Source organism: Eurosta solidaginis, chromosome 4 (assembly GCF_040869045.1).
Source record: "Eurosta solidaginis isolate ZX-2024a chromosome 4, ASM4086904v1, whole genome shotgun sequence".
NCBI lineage: Eukaryota > Metazoa > Arthropoda > Insecta > Diptera > Tephritidae > Eurosta > Eurosta solidaginis.
This window is the reverse complement of record NC_090322.1, coordinates 96834911-96853537: the sequence shown is the minus strand read 5'-3', so window position 1 is coordinate 96853537 and position 18627 is coordinate 96834911. Positions and strand designations below refer to the sequence as shown.

The window sequence follows — 18627 nt, the reverse complement described above, 5'->3', positions numbered from 1 at the left end:
AACAGATAGGCAAAATGAATTATCAAATGCTCACTCATCCAATATTAACAATGCTCAACATCCATCTTCTTTCACATCTACATATGCAAATAAACAAATGCAATCATCGATTGCTCTCGCTAATACTGTTCCTGCATCTACACATACAGTTGTAACCTCATCTATTTCTACACCTACAACTAATGCACAATCAGTTTTGTCAAGTGCTCCGTCTACTAACAATAACAATTTTTCTACAAATACTCCAGCAAAAAATAAGGCGAAACCGAAAGCTCCTGCATCCCCAGCGGGCAATTCCATGCAGAGCATAAATGCTATCACACATTCTAATTTTTCGACAACTGCTACTAGTGAGGCATCAAATACTCTTTCTTATGCCACTGTCACCGCTCGCTCTACTAGTAAATCTCCTAATCCATCAATCGCTCCTACCTCAGCCAAGCGAGGCACACGTGCACCAAGTGAATTAAATGGAAAGACATCTGCAGTTAATGGCAATAATAGTAACGCTGAGCTGGATGTTTTTGAACCATATAAATGGATTGATATTTCATCATTCAAACCTCCGGTCACTGAGGAGAAAATTATTAAATACATCGCTGAGCATATCAAAATTGATACTTCAGCCTTAGCGTGCTTTAAGTTGGTAAGGAGGGATGCTGACATTAGTTCTTTGGTGAGAGTCTCATTTAAAGTTCGTGTGCGTTCATTTGACTATAATAAGCTCTTTGATTCTGCTCTGTGGCCCTCCAACGTCACTATTAAGCCTTTTCGGTTTTTTCCAAAAACCGGGGAAAACCCAAGGGCCTCGTAGGTTCACATAATGATCAACTTACCAACAATCAAAAAATTCATAACTGCTCATCGGATGCATCTTTGAGAGTCTACTTTCAAAATGTCGGTGGCATGCGCACCAAATCTGAAGATTTTCTGTTGTCTTCGTCTCGTTTGGACTACTGTTATGTCATCGTGGAAACGTGGCTCAATGATAACTTCTCTGATGAAAAATATTTTGACTCCAAGTTATTCCTAACTTTCCGGAAGGATCGAGACTTCGTGAAAACTGGTAAAAAAAAGGGGCAGGAGTGTTAATTGCAGTAAACAGAAACCTGCATACATCAAGGTTCCATCTTCTACATCATGATACATTACTAGATCAGCTGTGCGTCTCTATTTCCAGTTCATCTAGATCAATTTTCATCTGTTGCTCGTATATACCGCCGAACAGTGCTGATTACTTATACTTTTCTCATGTAGATAACATCGTCAATCTATGTGAAAGCCATACTGATGCTCGTTTTTGTATACTTGGAGATTTCAATCTGCCTAATATTGTTTGGACAGACTTTCAGAGTAATGGCATTCTAACACCTACTAATGTAACGCGATCTTATGAAATCAACCTTATAGATAATATCTTAAGTTGCAATTTGATTCAAATCAATAATGTATTAAATACCCATTAGAGGTTGCTTGATCTTGTGTTTGTCGATGAGAATTTAATATTTGATCTCTCTGAGAGTACTTTTCCTGTGTGTCCATCCGATAGACATCACTTACCGCTTATCATTCAATTAAAAATTTTTGCTGATATCCCTACGTCGATTCCATTGGATAACTCCTCTTTTAACTTTCGATTTATTGATTTCAGTGAGTTGAACAATGTTTTACTATCACTCAATTGGGCAAATATATTTCTTTCTAATGACGCCAGTGTGTGTCATGATATTCTCTTATCCAAGTTGTCTGAGATATTTCACAGTACAGTACTTCGTTTTTTGCCTAGGCTGCATAAATTACCTTGGTATAATAAAACTCTTAAGAGGTTGAAAAACAAGCGTATCAAATTCAATAAATTGTATAATGGAAATATGGATAACATTTCTTTTAGATAACAGTATTTAATGTTCTCGACAAATTTCTTTATAATCGCTATATGCGTAGGCTTGAAAATGAGCTTAAAGAAAATCCAAAAGCCTTTTGGAACTTTATTCGCTCCAAACGTGGTTCAACGAATATTCCTATTTGCACGACCTTTAATGGGGTAAGCTCCCAGTCTCTAACTGAAACAGTTGAGCTATTTGCGGAATTTTTTAAATCTAATTTTGACGACGCCAATGTAGGCCTGGCTGGCTCTCAATTGCGCTCGGGTCTTCATGATCAGATAGATTTTGGTTCCCTCATTATCTCCGAGGGTGATGTTCGCAATGCTATGCTCTCCCTTAAACCCTCGCTTCGTTGTGACACTGATGGCCTTTGCGCCTTTGTTCTGAAGCACTGTAGTTTAACTTTGTGTGCCCCCATTTCCCATATTTTCAATTTATCTCTGTCCTCTGGCACTTTCGTTGATAGATGGAAAATGAGCTCAATATGTCCTATTGTCAAATCCGGGAACAAAAATTACATCTCTAACTATAGGCCTATTGCCAAACTCACAGTATGCTCGAAGCTTTTTGAAAAAATCATAAAAGAGAAGTTATCTTTTGTCATTAAGAGGGTGGTTGACCCGTGTCAACATGGGTTTATTGCTGGTCGCTCTACTGTTACTAACCTGGTGTCGTTTTCTGATTTCTGCATTTCTACATTTAAGGACGGTTGCCAGGTGTAGTGTAAACAGCCAACAATTTAAGGCCAAATATTTAAATCAGCTACCCTGTAACAAAAATAGTCTAAATGTTCATCAACACATAAAAATCATTTTCAATTCTTGCTGACATAGCCATTCACACGATTTAATACAGGTGTGTGTACAACACACAACCAAACAAATTTGCAATCAAGCAAATTTGAGAACGTTGCATTTCCCACAGAAGTCACAACTCAACACAGGTGTGTATGTACATATTTTGTATCAAGTTGTATGTAGGTATGTAAGTATGTATGCTTAAGGTAAATATGTATGTAAGTATGTATGCTTAAATATAAATATGTATATAAGAATATGTTAGAATAATTTGGTATAAATAAGCTGACAACATTTGAATAAAAGAGCAATTAAGCATTGAGCTTTGATCACTCACAACGCAGTCTATTTTATTTCAAACCTTTTACATGGCGATCCTGCCTATGATTCTTCTGGCTGATTTTTCAGCCTAATTTCATAGCTATCAAGGACTTTACTGGCTGATTACAGCCTAAGCTTTATAAAAGGAACAAAGAGTTAAGCTATAAAACGAGTTGTTTACTCTAAATTTTATCCTGGAAGAAGAAAAGCAAACAGGAGCTGATCAAACGAAGTCTACTGAAAGCTAATTTGAATAAATTTGGAGCACTCAAAAATTACACCATTTAGCAATCTTTATGATAATTTACGGGCTTTATAATCAAACTGATGCTGGAGCAGTGGATATGACCAGTAAAAATATTGATATTACCTTGGCAGGAACAAAAGAACCACATTCTGAATAAACAACAAGACTGGTAGCATAATAAGTATAAATATAATAAATATAATTACCTTAATTTCGAAATAGTTTTAACATTTTACACATAACTTCTAAGCAGGAAAAATATTCGGGCAACCTAACGGCTGCCTGTTGACAAGCAAAAATTCACATTTCTGCTGTAAAAATCTTTTTTTTGCCAAATTTTGAGATATGTTCCAAGAAGAGGACATACAAAGTCAAAGCCAATTTGATCAAATTTTTGAAAGATTAGTTAAACTAAATCTGAAGTTCCAAGAAGGTGAAAACAAAACACCTGAAATACCCAAGCAAGGCCCTAAGCCAATAACAATCGAGGAATATAGACAGAGAAATAAGATTCAAAAAAAATTGAGGAACCTAAAGTTCCAAAATCGATAAAATTGAAAAGAAAAAGAGGAGAAAGCAATTTGCCATTCGAAAAACAATAGCCAAGATTTATGAAAAAATTAATTTAAGCACAAATCAGGCAGAAAAAATTAAACCAAAACAAGAAATCAAGGAATTAAGAAAAATAATTACCAAAATAAAAACCAAACCCAACAATGTAAACACTAGGGTGTTGAAAAAAAAAAATAAAAATAAAATACAATTTTGTAAAACTATTGATTTTAAAATTATGGAAAGATCAAGAAAAATTAAAAGTTATGTAAAAGGCCCACTTGAGGACCTTAAAAATGAAATTAAAATTTCAGATGAGGAAAAAACTCTAGTATGGTTGAAAAAATGGTGGAAACTTATTGATATGCCTCGGGAACCAACAATATGGAATATAAGAAACCCACCAGCAACAACACCCGAAGAATTATATAGGTACGAAGTCAAATTTATGGGAAGAGCAGATTAATATATTGAAAATTTTTTTTTTAATAAAAGAAAAAAAAGAAAAAAAAATTTTTTTTTGTCTTCATATTTTTTTACGATGGGAAGCCAAGAATTAAAAATAGAAAAACCAACGGCAAACGTTGTAAACTCAGTCCAAGTAGTAGATCATACTGAGGCACTAGATACTATAAAAATCATGCTTCTAATAATCTGCGTAGTCAGTTGCATCAGCTTGTTTCTGAAACTCTACTCAACCCATAATAAATTCCTAAAAAAGCGATATACCAATAAAAACAATAGCCAAAGCGATATTCGAAAATTTTATCCCAGTTTATGGTTGCACGAAGACAATTATAACAGATATGGGAAGCGAATATAAAAATAGCTTATTTGAAGAATTATGCAAACTTCTAAAAATAAACCATAAAACGTCAACACCTTACCACCATCAAACTTTAGGCACAGTTGAACGTAGTCATAGAACATTCAATGAATACGTACGTTCCTACATATCCATTGACAAAAATGATTGGGATGAATATCTTAAATATTTTGCGTATTGTTACAATACTACCCCATATACGGTTCATTATTATTGTCCATACGAATTAGTATTTGCCAAAAAACCCCAGACATACGAATTTTTAAGAGAAAACACAGTAAGCCCATTATACAATTATGAGGCTTACGACAAAGAAATTAAGTATAGGTTACAAATAGCTCAAGATAGTGCATATAAATTAGTAAAACAGGCTAAAGAAAAACAAAATATTAGTTATGATAAAAATATTCACTATAAGAAAATAAATATAGGAGATGTAGTGTTAGTAAAAAATGAATCAGGATATAAGTTAGATAATAGATATAAAGGGCCCATTAGAGTAGAAAAGATCGACAGAAACAATAATGCATAAGCATTCTAAACAAAAAAAAGGGAGATGTAGTGTAAACAGCCAACAATTTATTGCCAAATATTTAAATCAGCTACCCTGTAACAAAAATAGTCTAAATGTTCATCAACACATAAAAAAGCATTTTCAATTCTTGCTGACATAGCCATTCACACGATTTAATACAGGTGTGTGTACAACACACAACCAAACAAATTTGCATTCAAGCGAATTTGCGAACGTTGCATTTCCCACAGAAGTCACAACTCAACACAGGTGTGTAGGTACATATTTTGTATCAAGTTGTATGTAGGTATGTAAGTATGTATGCTTAAATGTAAATATGTATGTAAGAATATGTTAGAATAATTTTGTATAAATAAGCTGACAACATTTGAATAAAAGAGCAATTAAGCATTGAGCTTTGATCACTCACAACGCAGTCTTTTTTTATTTCAAACCTTTTACACAGGTGGATACCATATATACTGATTTCTCAAAGGCTTTCGATAAAGTTTCACACTAAATCTTATTGTCTAAACTTGAGTGTATAGGATTTCATTCTGTCTTATCTTGGCTAAAATCGTATCTGTCGAACCGGTCTCTGTGTGTCGAAATTGAGGGCTGTAAGTCCCACCCTTTTTATGCAACGTCCGGAGTTCCTCACGATAGTATTCTCGGGCCTCTGCTGTTTGTGCTTTTTATAAATGATATTGGTTCCTGCTTTTTATCGTCCTCTTTCCTTCTGTATGCAGATGATCTTAAGTTATTTCATAGAATTAATGGTCCGTCGGATTCCGTACTCCTACAAAATGACCTAAATAATCTTATCGAATGGTGTAAGGCCAATAATATCTTTCTTAATGTTAATAAATGTTTTCATTTGTCTTTTTCTAAATCGTCTACCATACATTCTACCCTCTATGATATCTCAGGTGCTCGACTGGCTTCTGTCAATGAATTTATTGACTTAGGTGTTGTTCTTGATACCACTTTTTCTTTCGTCAATCACATCTCTTATATGCTCCCAAGGCTTACAGAAACCCTTTACTTTAGGGATCCCTATACCAGGAAGGCTCTTTATACCTCTCTTGTTCGTGCAAAACTTGAATATGCCTCAGTTGTATGGAATCCTATCTATAACTGCTATGCTGCTATAATTGAAAGGGTTCAAAGAAAATTTATTCGTTTTTGTTTAAATTCACTCAGATTTGATGACCCAATTCCATCCTATTACTCGCGCTGCTTACTCATAAATCTCCAACCTCTCGAATCCAGAAGGGTATTACATCTGCTAATGTTTGTCTATGATCTAATCGCTGGCTCTCTGGATTGCTCGGCTCTCTTAGCGAAGGTGTCTTTTAATGTTCTGGAAGTAAATCTCTCATTTTAACTTGCAATATCTAGTTGTATTTTTTTGTTGCTTATGCTATTCATATTTTCACGTTTTTGTGTAGTTATAAGTTGTTTATTTAGTTTTTAATTACTTTTGTTTCTAGTCTATAAGATTATTTTTGATCATAGACTAAATAAATTAAAAATAAACATAAACAAATTTGATATATGTTGATATACCGCAATATTACACCTGGAATGCATCATCGGAAAAATTTCAACGGCGTAAACAAGGAACACCAGTTGATGGTCATCCAGGTATTTTCCAAACAGATGCCTTGGGCAGGATGTATACGGTACATCCCAACAATGCTGAATGTTTCTATTTGCGAATGTTGGTAAACGTTCGAGGACCAAAATCATTTCAGGATTTAAGAACAGTTCGCGGTCATTTTTGTCAGACATATCGCGAAGCATGTCAGCTCTTGTATTTGTTAGAAGATGACACTCATTGGGACGCAACACTTCACGATGCATCGATTTCTTCTCATCCACAGCAAATACGAATGCTATTTTCGATTATAATATCAACATGCATACTATCGAATCCAATTGAATTGTGGAATAAATATAAAGATTACATGACTGAAGATATTTTAATTCGGATGCGTCGTAGAGCAATGGATCCTGATTTGCTGATTACATTGGAAATATACAATGAAGCTTTGATAAGAATTGAAGATATGTGTCTTGCGATTGCCAATAAAGCATTGGGGCAGTTAGCTTTGATTTCACCAAATCGTCCAATGCATGATTTATTTCATCGAGAGTTGCAGCGTGAACAACAGTTCGATGGTGACGATTTACGTACATTTGTTCAATCCAACATCACCAAATTAAACAATCAACAATAGGATATATATGACAAAATCATGCAAGCTGTTTCTGATAACACTGGTGGATTATATTTTTTGGATGCACGTGGCGGCATCGGAAAAACATTTGTGATTTCATTGATTTTAGCAACTATTCCATCGCAACAGAAAATTGCTTTGGCACTCGCTTCTTCTGGAATTGCTGCAACTTTATTGGATGGAGGACGAGCAGCTAATTCAGCTTTAAAATTGCCATTGAATATACAGGTGGTTGAAACTCCAACCTGTAACATATCCAAAAATTCAGCGATCGCAAAAATTTTGCAAAAAGTAGCGGTCATTCTATGGGATGAGTGTACAATGGCAAACAAAAAATCATTGGAAGCATTAAATCGAACGATGCAAGATTTACGTGGAAACCAAAGGCTTTATGGTGGTGCTTTAATTTTATTGTCAGGTGACTTTCGACAAACATTGCCCATTATTCCACGATCAACACCGGCAGATGAGATCAATGCATGTTTGAAGTCTTCCCTTTTGTGGCGATACGTGAAAAAATTAACATTACACATAAACATGCGTGTTCAGTTGCACAATGATCAGTCTGCAGAGCAGCTCTCGAAGCAATTGTTAGAGATCGGAAATGGCAAAATTCCAATCGACAAAAGAAATGGTTTGATTACATTGCCACACAATTTTTGTACAATTATCCAATCAAAAGAAGAATTTATTGAACGAGTGTTTCCAAATATTGTTCAAAATTACATGAATCACGATTGGTTGAGAGGTCGCGCAATACTGGCACCAAAAAATGTACATGTCAATGAAATCAATCATCACATTCTGAAAAAATTGCCAGGTGTGGCGACAACATACAAGTCAGTGGATAGCGCAATGAATCAAGATGACGCAGTGAATTATCCAGTTGAATTTTTGAATTCATTGGAACCGTCTGGTATGCCACCGCATTGTTTAAATTTGAAGGTCGGCTCATCAGTTATTTTATTACGGAATTTAAATGCACCAAAATTGTGTAATGGAACAAGACAATGTAAACAAGTTGATGACGAATTTAATTGAAGCAACAATACTGACCGGCAAAGCAAAAGGTGAAATTGTGCTTATACCGCGAATCCCACTGATACCAACAGACATGCCATTTGAATTCAATCGTTTGCAATTTCCAGTGCGCCTGTCATTTGCTATGTCAGTCAACAAGGCGCAAGGACAAACGCTTCGAGTATGCGGATTGAATTTGGAGGAACCGAGCTTTTCGCACGGACAGCTATACGTTGCCTGTTCCAGAGTAGGCATTCCAAATTGTTTGTTTATTCATATCTCAGATGGGAAAACGAAAAATGTAGTGTATCATAATTAAGAATTGAAATAAAGATTAAAAAAATTCTATGATATTTGATTCTTTTTCCAATATTTCTATTGGTGTAGCGAAGCACACCGGGGTCCCGCTAGTGTGTATTATAAGTATTGATATGAATTCAATTGAAAATGAAGAAATACTCAATTATGAATCGAAATCTACATAAATATTGAACACACGTGTTGATTCTCCATAGTTCATAACAAAATGACCTAATGTCAATATACACCGAAAGTACGATGTGACAGATATGCTGTGTTGTGGCGTATCTCTTTCCATTGTATCTGAAAAATCCGTATTGCCAAAAAGGCAGCCATGTTCATTGTTCATACTCTTGTTTAAGAAAACTCGATCAGATGCAGATGAATTTTTACAACACATCATAAATACATTTCTTCATTACTTTTTTTTAATTTTTTTATTCTTAAGGCATCATATTAAAAAAGTTAGTAAGTGTGTAGGAACAACAATTTTCGAGACGCTGGTGAATATATTCGTTGAACTCGAGGGATCCATGAGTTAGGTTACCAAATAGTTGTAGCGATATTGATTCGAAAACAGGTAGGCGAATGTTTCTAATGTTGACCTGATCCGTATTTCGAAGAAACATTTTATATGTAAATCTTATGGCTATCAGATTTGGTGGTCGTAAATTTGCAAGTTGAATGACAACAGTCAACGATTCTGTATATTCGCTTTCCCAATAAGTGATTTCACGTCGTGAAAGAAAATTTAACACGTTGCGCCGAACCGTTGTTTGTTGGGATAGTTATGTAATGAAGAGATGTTGTAAATTTTCAGTAAGGAAGCGCCCATTTGAAAAGAACCAGTTGAAATTTGCGGAATGACGGGTTTTAATTTCGAGAAATCTAAAATATTGACCGAAATAATGCATCAGCGCTTCATCGTAAAAAATGCGATGAACTCGATACTCTTGAATTCTTGTTGCCAAAATCCTAGCCAAAAATGAAGTTGCCGAAGCGAAATGTATGACATCTTCATCAGAACGCAGTCGGTCAGCAATTTCCAAGATTATTTCAATTGTATTCATGGTTGTTTCTGAAGAAAAGCAACACAATTCTATTACAATGTTGTTTCTTTGACACAACAAAATCACACTTAATAAATTTAGTGGGAGATTACTCATCAAATTGAAGCACAGCATATACCGAATTTTTTCTTTTTTTTTTCTTTATTGACAACAAAATTTGAAATTGTTGTAAAAATTTTCAAAAAAAACAATGTTTTGTGCGAGAAGATAGCTTATCTCTTATGTAAAACCATTTGCCATCAATATTAATGAGGATACATAGAGAGTGCAGCAGTAAGAAAAATAAAATAAAATAAATTAAAAGAAAAGAAATTAGTTTAGCTGTGAAATAACGTATTATAAGTAATCTTTGATTTAAATTTGTATGATTTAAATAAATAAATAACTTATTACAAGTAATGTATGATTTAAATACCATTTCCGTATATCAGTAAAAGTAAGAGTAAAATTAACAATTACATTTTACAGCTGAATATTAAAACTATAGTTTGCAAGAAGTAGGCGTTTGACTCCAGTTTTAAAGCTTTGCAGATTTCTTGCATTTTTAACTTCATCTGGAAGTTTGTTGAATAATTTTACAACATAGTGTTTTATTGATTTTGGTCATCTTTCTGTTCGAAAAAGACGTGTTTTGATATTTGTTCGAGTTCTAAGGTCATATTCTTGGGTTTGTTCTTCTTGTATGTTCAAATTATGTTTAATTAAATTATTTTTTATTTTATAGAACGCTATTAGCGTCTTAGAGATGCAATATTTGCGAATATCTAGCCTATTACAATATGACAGCTCACTTGATGTTCTCCGCGGTAAATTTAAAATGTTTTTAATTTCTTTATTTTGTGTTCTTTGTAATTCATTTATAAGTTGCTCTGAGCAAACATTCCATATTGGATTCAAATAGTTAATATATGACATGAACAAAGAGTTGTATAGAAGCCATAGTTATCTTTTTGGAATTAATTTCCGATTTCTATATATCGAGAAATTCAATGGTATTAATTTCATTTTCAGCTTGTTTATGTGTTCTCGCCAATTTAGATTTGCCAAGGTATTTTAGACTCTCGACCCTCGTAATAAAACTACCATCTAGATGAATTCCCTTCAGATCGTTCATACCGGGAATATTTTTATAGTTGTTAAATATTATAAAATTTGTTTTCGAGATATCCATTTTCAGCCAATTACTTTCAAACCATATTGGAAGTTTCTTTATATCCGTTTGGATATTGACTAATAGTTCGTCTAGAGTATCAGTAACATACAAGAATGTCCCGTCATCGGCATAAAATTGCGGTTTTCCATTTAACTCGAGTTTAAATATATTGTTGATGTATATTACAAATAGTGTTGCAGCTAATTTTAATCCTTGTGGAACACCAGTTTTAATAGTTTAAGTAGACTTTTTGTATCTTTTATTTGGACTAATTGCTTTTTATCAATTAAAAAACTATAAACTAAAATAGCAGTGCCATAAACTCCAAACTCTCTAAGCTTTTGTATCATGATGTAAAGATTTACTGAGTCAAGCGCTTTGCTAAAATCAATCGCCAGCATAGCAACGTATTTTTTTCTATCTAAATTTTCATATAGAAATTCTGTACAAGTGATGCATGCGGACAAAGTACTTGAGTTTTCTGTAAATCCAAACTGATTATCGCTAATTATGTCATTAATTTTAATGAATTCTTTCAATCTGTTTAATAAAATACTTTCAAATACTTTGTCCATTGTACTTAACTTCGTTATAGGTCTATAATTTGAACATACTTCCTTGCTTCCACTTTTGTGAATTGGAACTACTGATCCAATTTTTAACTCCTCTTACTTAAATCCAGTTCATTTATTTTTTTTTTCACAGTTTTTATAAAATAGAAAAGAAAATGACTTCGTTTTTTTCGTTTGGTTTTCACTTGAGAAATGACGAACGTCAAATTATAATTCTAGAAACGTCACCTATTCCATTTCATGAAATAACGCAGATATGCAAATAAGCACCATCTATTGGTATGAAACGTAGCCGTAGCTTGGTGTGATATATCTCATGAACCGCTCGACCAAATTCAATCAAACTTTACAGAAACCATCTAAATGATAGGCCAAATTTACCGTAGAAATTTGGTTGAATTTGGTGGAGTCGGTCTCAAGTTATAAAGTAACACCAAAAATGTGCACTTATTCTTATATATAGTTTGCCAACAGAGGGTTGTGTCTCCGCTTTTCGGTACACCCTGTGCTGTAGCTAGTTATTTAACCACTGCCGCTAGACGAGTTTCTTAAGCATTATCTAAGCTAGGATAAGCGTTTTTTTTTTACGCGCAAACGTAAACTTATACGCGTGTAAAAAAAACACGGCTAATATATTGAAAACTGACTGAGTTCTTAAACATTTTATGAAAAATAAGTTTATAGCCAACAAAGTTATAGGCTCATAAGAGTCCAAAAGTACGAAAAACGGGGGTTTTACCCATAACTATAGATCTTCAAGATCTACGAGAAAAGGGGTATCAATTCCCAGGTAAGCCCAGATGGCCGAGAGGGGCATTTAAATTTACTTCCCTCCGGTCCTATTGAAAATTTCTTAGGAGCTTAATATTTCAAGAAATCAAAAATTACCTTCGGTAGTATTATATCAAATTAAATTACTACAACATAAATGTCAAAAATATTTTTATTTAATCGGTGTATTTACTCTATGTTATATTTTAAATTGCAGAACATGGAAAGGCGATCCGAACGCAGCAACAAGGATCATGAAACTTATGAAGAGGAAGAGGAATCAGATTCAGATGCAGATGATTTCATTGTTGACGATGAAGGACGACCGATTGCCCAGAAAAAAAAGAGGCGGAAGCCAATTTTTACCGATGCGTGAGTAAACTAGTTCGAAAAAAAGTCACTTCTTATGGCCTAAAATGGCTTTCACTTTCACTTTTGCAAGATAATTATTGTCCTGGCTGCAAGTGGTCGTAATTTTATTTAAAAACGAAAAAATCAAACCGTCTATCAGCACACCTATAAAAAGTGGTGCTGATGGTGTTTTAATACTCTTGTGTAGGATAAGGACTTTTGTGGATAACAGGATTCCGATCGACAGGTAAAAGTTGTATGTAAGGAATGTTCCGAAAAGAATGCGCACACACTTAATCTCAAAGTGTATGAGTCGGATCATTATCGGTAAATCGCTGTTAGAAAGTTTGGTCTATCCTGCGTTTTCTATTAACTTTTTCACCGTGGGGTTTCATAGTTTTTGCTGTATAGCGAATTAAAGAACAAGAGCAAAAAAAAGAAACTGTACCTGGGTAAAAATAAATATGTGGAAGTGGTAAATAAGAATGTATTATTACTCTACGGTAAACTTGTAAGCGTGAGGATTTTCCAATTACAATAAAATGGAGATTCGAGGATAAATGGACTGAAGGAAGATGTGGACCGAAATGCATTGAAATTAATTAATAGCTGTGTTTTTTTACACGCGTATACGTTTACGTTTACGCGTAAAAAAAAGCTTATCATCGCTTAGATAATGCTTAGGAGACCCATCTATCTGCAATGGTTAAATAACTAGCCACAGCACTTGGTGTACCGAAAAGCGGGGACACAACCCTCTGATGGTCATAGTGTATAACATAAAGCTGAATCAGTTGCGATGTATTGTTGACACGCACCATTTTAAGAGGGGTGTTTCGGGGGTTGGCAGGATAAATTTTACCTTCCTTTTGGTGTATGTGGCTGCTGTGGATGCGGCGGCGATGGCGAGGACGTGGTGGTGATATGATGTCGGTTTGATGATGATGGAGTTGATGGTGGCAACTGTTGGTAGTTTCACAATGGTGGAATGGTTGTTGTTGTAGCAGTGATAGTGGGATCGTGGCTAGACACTATACTCCAACAATTTGCACTAACGTTTAGCGCCTTTGGCAAACACAAAACTATATTATTGTTTCACAATAATAAATTAGTCTTTATTCCTTATTTGCAAACTTTAAAATTACAACGTGTAAATTCACTTTTACTAGTTCAACAACAGAGTTTACAATTTTCTTTATGAAATTTTTATTAGCAAAAGTCACAACCGCGCTGGTAAAAGAATTTCGAGTTAAGTATAATAAAAAGTAAAAAGTAAAAAAAAACAATAATAAATATATGTATGTGTAGATAGTCACATCTGTCAACCCATTGTTGGGGTTGCCAGAGAGGTGAAATACGCTGGCGTGTTAGCGTACAATACAAACGTCTCAAATACTTAACGTTAATAAGGAATATGTACGTAATATAGAATATACGTATTTGTACATGCAAATAATTCACGATGCATACTTATACGTAAAAGGTACATATGTAAAAAACTTCAATATAAAATTCAGCTAAATTCATTTAAATTCATGTTTAGGTTTTCTTAAGCCTAAGTTCTATTAAATAGAAGGGTTGGCTGTTGGCGACTACGACAGTCGCTCAAACATCGTCCCCGCCCTAGGCGCGTTCAGCGGCTAGAGCCTCTTGCAGCTCTTGAAGAGTCCGTAAAGCATCGCGTACGAGGAGGTCTGACACCTTTCCCCTGAAAGTGGCAGTCTGCAGCCCTTGAGCAGTGCACCGAATGGTGCGTCGAGCGGCAGTAGATGCTGGCGATGGTGCGTCGGTAGCTGGACGAGAACGAGAGACAGCTGGGCGAGAACGGGGTCGCACGGTGGGGGCAGAGGGTACCTGAGGTGGTACTACTTGGCGACCAGGCCGGGGTGCCTGGGTATAACGTGGGATGCTCGGGGTTGCATCCCGCCGATGCAGCAGAGAGTGGTGCCTTAATCCGCAAGTTCGACAGCGATCATACGAACTGCATTCATCTGTTGCATGCGATAGCGCCAAACAATTCAAACAGAATTTATGCGCCCTCGCGAGTATCCATCGTTGTGGCGGCGTCATTTTCTTAAATATAGCACAATTTCGGAGGGCGTGCTGACGTGTGCAAATCCGGCATCGTCTATAGTCCACTAGCAGTGGCGAGATTCGGGACTCGCCGGCGTGGTTCGGAACGATGATCTCCGATCTCAATGACCTCCGGGATGCCGGTTGAGCGCGATCCATAGCGATCTGGAAGTACAGTTATAAATGCCTTTTAGGTGAGAGAAATGTTAAGGCAGGGAGTTTCAGTTGGCATTATGTTGCGAAATACGACTATTGGAGACGGTGATGTGGTAAGAGTGGTCAGAGGTGGTTTGAGAGTAGCTACGAATTCTCCGGGTTTGCCCGAGAGGGTGGGCTTTCAATCTGAGGGAGGAAACAGAGCTTGACAAGTGGTCGTGTGAGGGTGCCGGTTTGAGTACGAACGTCAACAACACGTATATGGCCGTCAGGTCCGGGATATACTTTTTCAATACGTCCAAGGCGCCATTCAGTCGGGGGAAGTGAGTCGTCGTGAATGCAGACACACTCACCGACCTTGGGTTGGGGTTGTGGATTTTTCCACTTCTGCCTTTTCTGGAGATCCTTTAGGTAGTCTTCCTTCCACCTTTTGCTGAATTGCTGATGTAAACTTTTTACCCTGTCCCATCGGTTTATAAGAGATAAGTCCGCGTGATCCACTTCAGGGATAGCGAGGAGGGGGCTACCTCGGAGAAAGTGGCCGGGGGTCAGCGCGGTAAACTCTGTGGGATCTTGGGATAAAGATGAGATAGGACGAGAGTTTAATACGGCTTCAATTCTTACCAAGAGGGTGGTAAATTCTTCAAATGTGAACTTGTGGGCTCCTGCAGTCCTCTTGAAGTGCAGTTTGAAACTCTTCACTGCAGACTCCCACAAGCCGCCCATGTGGGGAGCTCCGGGTGGAATGAATTTCCAATTAATGCCCTGGGGAGAGTATTTTGCGATTACTTCTTGAGAGGCAGTTTTCATGAAGTCAACGAACTCTTTTTCCGTCGCTCTTTTAGCTCCAATAAACGTTTTGCCGTTGTCACTCATCATTGTGGCAGGATATCCACGACGTCCGACGAAGCGAGCGAATGCTGCGAGAAAGGCATTTGTTGTTAGGTCCGAGCACAGCTCAAGGTGGACAGCTTTTGTCACGAAACAGACAAAAACGGCCACGTATCCTTTAAGTAAGGTGTGAGACCTTAGCAAGGAGGCTTTTATTTGAAAAGGCCCCGCAAAGTCGACACCGGTAGTGGTGAAAGGCGGAGCATATGTGCATCGTTCCGGGGGCAAAGCCGCCATGATTTGCGATCGCATTTGCTGCTTGTGGAGGGTACAAGTTTTGCACTGATGTATGCATCTCTTTATGAGGGGTTTAAGTCGTGGAATATAGAGATCCTGTCTGAGGCATTGCTGCGTGAGACGTATTTCGGCGTGGAGAAGAAGTTCATGGAGGTACTGTATATAGAGGACAGCGAATCTTGATTTTTCTGGGATAATAACGGGATGTTTTTCATTGTAAGTCAACGTCGAATGAACTAGTCTACCATGAACCCTGAGGAGCCCGTTTTCATCGAGGTATGGGTTGAGGGTTAGTAGAGAGCTTCTTTTATCAATGGGTTTTGCATTTCCTAAGCATTCTCTTTCGCGAGGAAAACATCGGGTTTGCGTTAACGTCACAAGTTTATTTTTCGCTTTGCGGAGATCTTCATGAGACAGAGAGGGAGTGTAAGCGGGTTTAATGCCTCGAATTCGGTCCTTGAGATTACTAATGAACCTGAAGGCATATGCCATGACCCTGAGGGCGCGAGGAAAAGCGGAAAATCGATCCAATACATCGGGGTCATCTTCAGCTGAGTAGAGTGCTTCGACTCGGCGCATTTCAGGCGGGTTGATGCTGCGGGTAGATGGGTTTGGCCAAGCTTCGGGGGGCTGGGTCAGCCACGCAGGGCCATTCCACCACAGCGAAGAATTTGCCAAGTCCATGGGTTTGCATCCTCTAGTGCCCATGTCTGCTGGATTGTCGCGACTGCCTACATGCTTCCAGGAGGCGCTTCCGACGAGATCCATAATTTCAGCTGTTCGATTGGATACGAAAGTTTTCCAAGCGTGGGGAGGCTTTTCGAGCCATGCTAACACAATTTCCGAGTCAGACCACATGTAAAGATTTGTAAGAGAGAGCTCGAGATGGGATTATACGACGGCGATTAGTCGGGCAAGGAGTAGAGCTGCACATAGTTCTAGTCTTGGAAGACTGGTAGTGCGAAGAGGGGCAACCTTGCCTTTAGCGACCAGAAGGTGTGACGATGTGGTGGCACCGTGGGTTGTTCGCAGATATATAGTGGCGCAATATGCCTTTTCTGACGCATCGCAGAAACCATGCAGTTCAACCTGCTGGTTCGGCATGTAGTCAACCCATCGAGGTATCTTTATATCTGAGATGTTGGGTAAATTTTTTGCGAACTGCGTCCATTTAATGAAGCGGAGGGGCTTCACTGGTTCATCCCAGCCAGTTCCGTCTATCCGTAGCTCTTGGAGTAAAATCTTGGCCTGAATCATAATCGGCGTAAGCCACCCTGCGGGGTCAAAAAGTTTTGCGACCGAGGAGAGAATTTGTCGTTTTGTATTAGCGGACGAGAGGGGTATTGAGTCCACTGTATACGAAAACGTGTCGGTCAGAGCGTTCCACTGTATGCCGAGAGTTTTGGTGTTGCTTGCTTTCTCGAATTCCAAAAGATTGGTATCTAGCAAGTCCTCTTCTTTGATGTTTTTTATTATACTGGGATGATTGGCCGTTATTTTCCGTAATGGAAATCCTGCTGACGCTAACACTGGGATGACTTGGGAGAGAGATGTTTCAGCAGAGAGAATTTCATGGCTGCCAGAGAGAATGTCATCTACATATGTTTCTTTCGTCAAAACAGGGACGGCTTTGGGGAAAGTTTCCTTTACATCTTTGGCCAGTTGGTGAAGAGTACGTATGGCGAGGTAGGGGGCACAGTTCACACCAAATGTGACTGTTTTCAGACGATAGTCTTTTATGGGGTCGCTCGGAGATGAGCGAAAGACGATCCTCTGATAGTCTCTGTCGTCTTCATGCATTATGATTTGACGGTACATTTTTTCTACGTCTCCGTTAAAAACAAATTGGTAGGTACGCCACTTGAGAATCAGAAGCATCAGATCGGGCTGGAGAGTAGGGCCGGTATAAAGAACGTCGTTGAGCGCATGTCCAGATGCCGACTTCTTTGAAGCGTTAAACACGACCCGCACCTTTGATGTCTTTTTCTCGGGTTTGACAACTTCGTGATGAGGAAGATAAAATGAGAGGCATTTTCCTCCGTCAAATTTTTCATAGGAGCCGGTTTCCTCCATATGATCGAGGGTGAGGTATTCTTCTAGAACACTATCATATTGAGTCTTTAAATCCCCTTTCTTCTGCAGACTTCTCTCCATTCCAAGAAACTGGCTTAGAGCTGAAGACCGAGAGTGGGATAATGAGATTGACTCTGGGAAGCTGGGTTTAAACGGCAGCCTTACGATATAACGACCGTTATCATCGCGTGAGGTTGTGGCTGCATAGAAATTTTCGCAAAACTCGTCTTCTGGGATTATTTGGGGTTTGGTGGGAACTTCCTCCAATTCCCAGAATTTACGCAATAAAGAGTTAAGATCTTCGTTGGACACTTCTGACACTTGCATGCAGAAAGCGTTTACCAACACAGGAGCTCTACCGCTCAGAATCCATCCAAAAATGGTTTTCTGCGCTAGAAGATGGGGGGAAAGTTTCTCAACGCCATTTTGGATGATTTGCGGTATTACATCACTGCCTAGGACGAGATCTATTTGCGAGGGGGAGTGACAGTTCGAGTCTGCGAGGTTGAGGTGTGCCCATTTTGCTTGGAGCTCGCTAGTGAGCTTAAGCGAGGGGAGCATTTTTGTTAGCCGG

At 37.7% G+C, this 18627-nt stretch overlaps 1 protein-coding gene across 1 annotated transcript in view; it reads left to right on the top strand.

Moving 5' to 3' along the window:
• Spt6 (transcription elongation factor Spt6) overlaps window positions 1-18627 on the top strand; it is a 430338-nt gene that overhangs the window by 309596 nt on the left and 102115 nt on the right. Inside the window, exon 5 of the mRNA XM_067782298.1 lies at window positions 12490-12644. Within this exon, the coding sequence (XP_067638399.1) occupies window positions 12490-12644 (155 nt within the window). The remainder of the gene's footprint in view (window positions 1-12489; window positions 12645-18627) is intronic.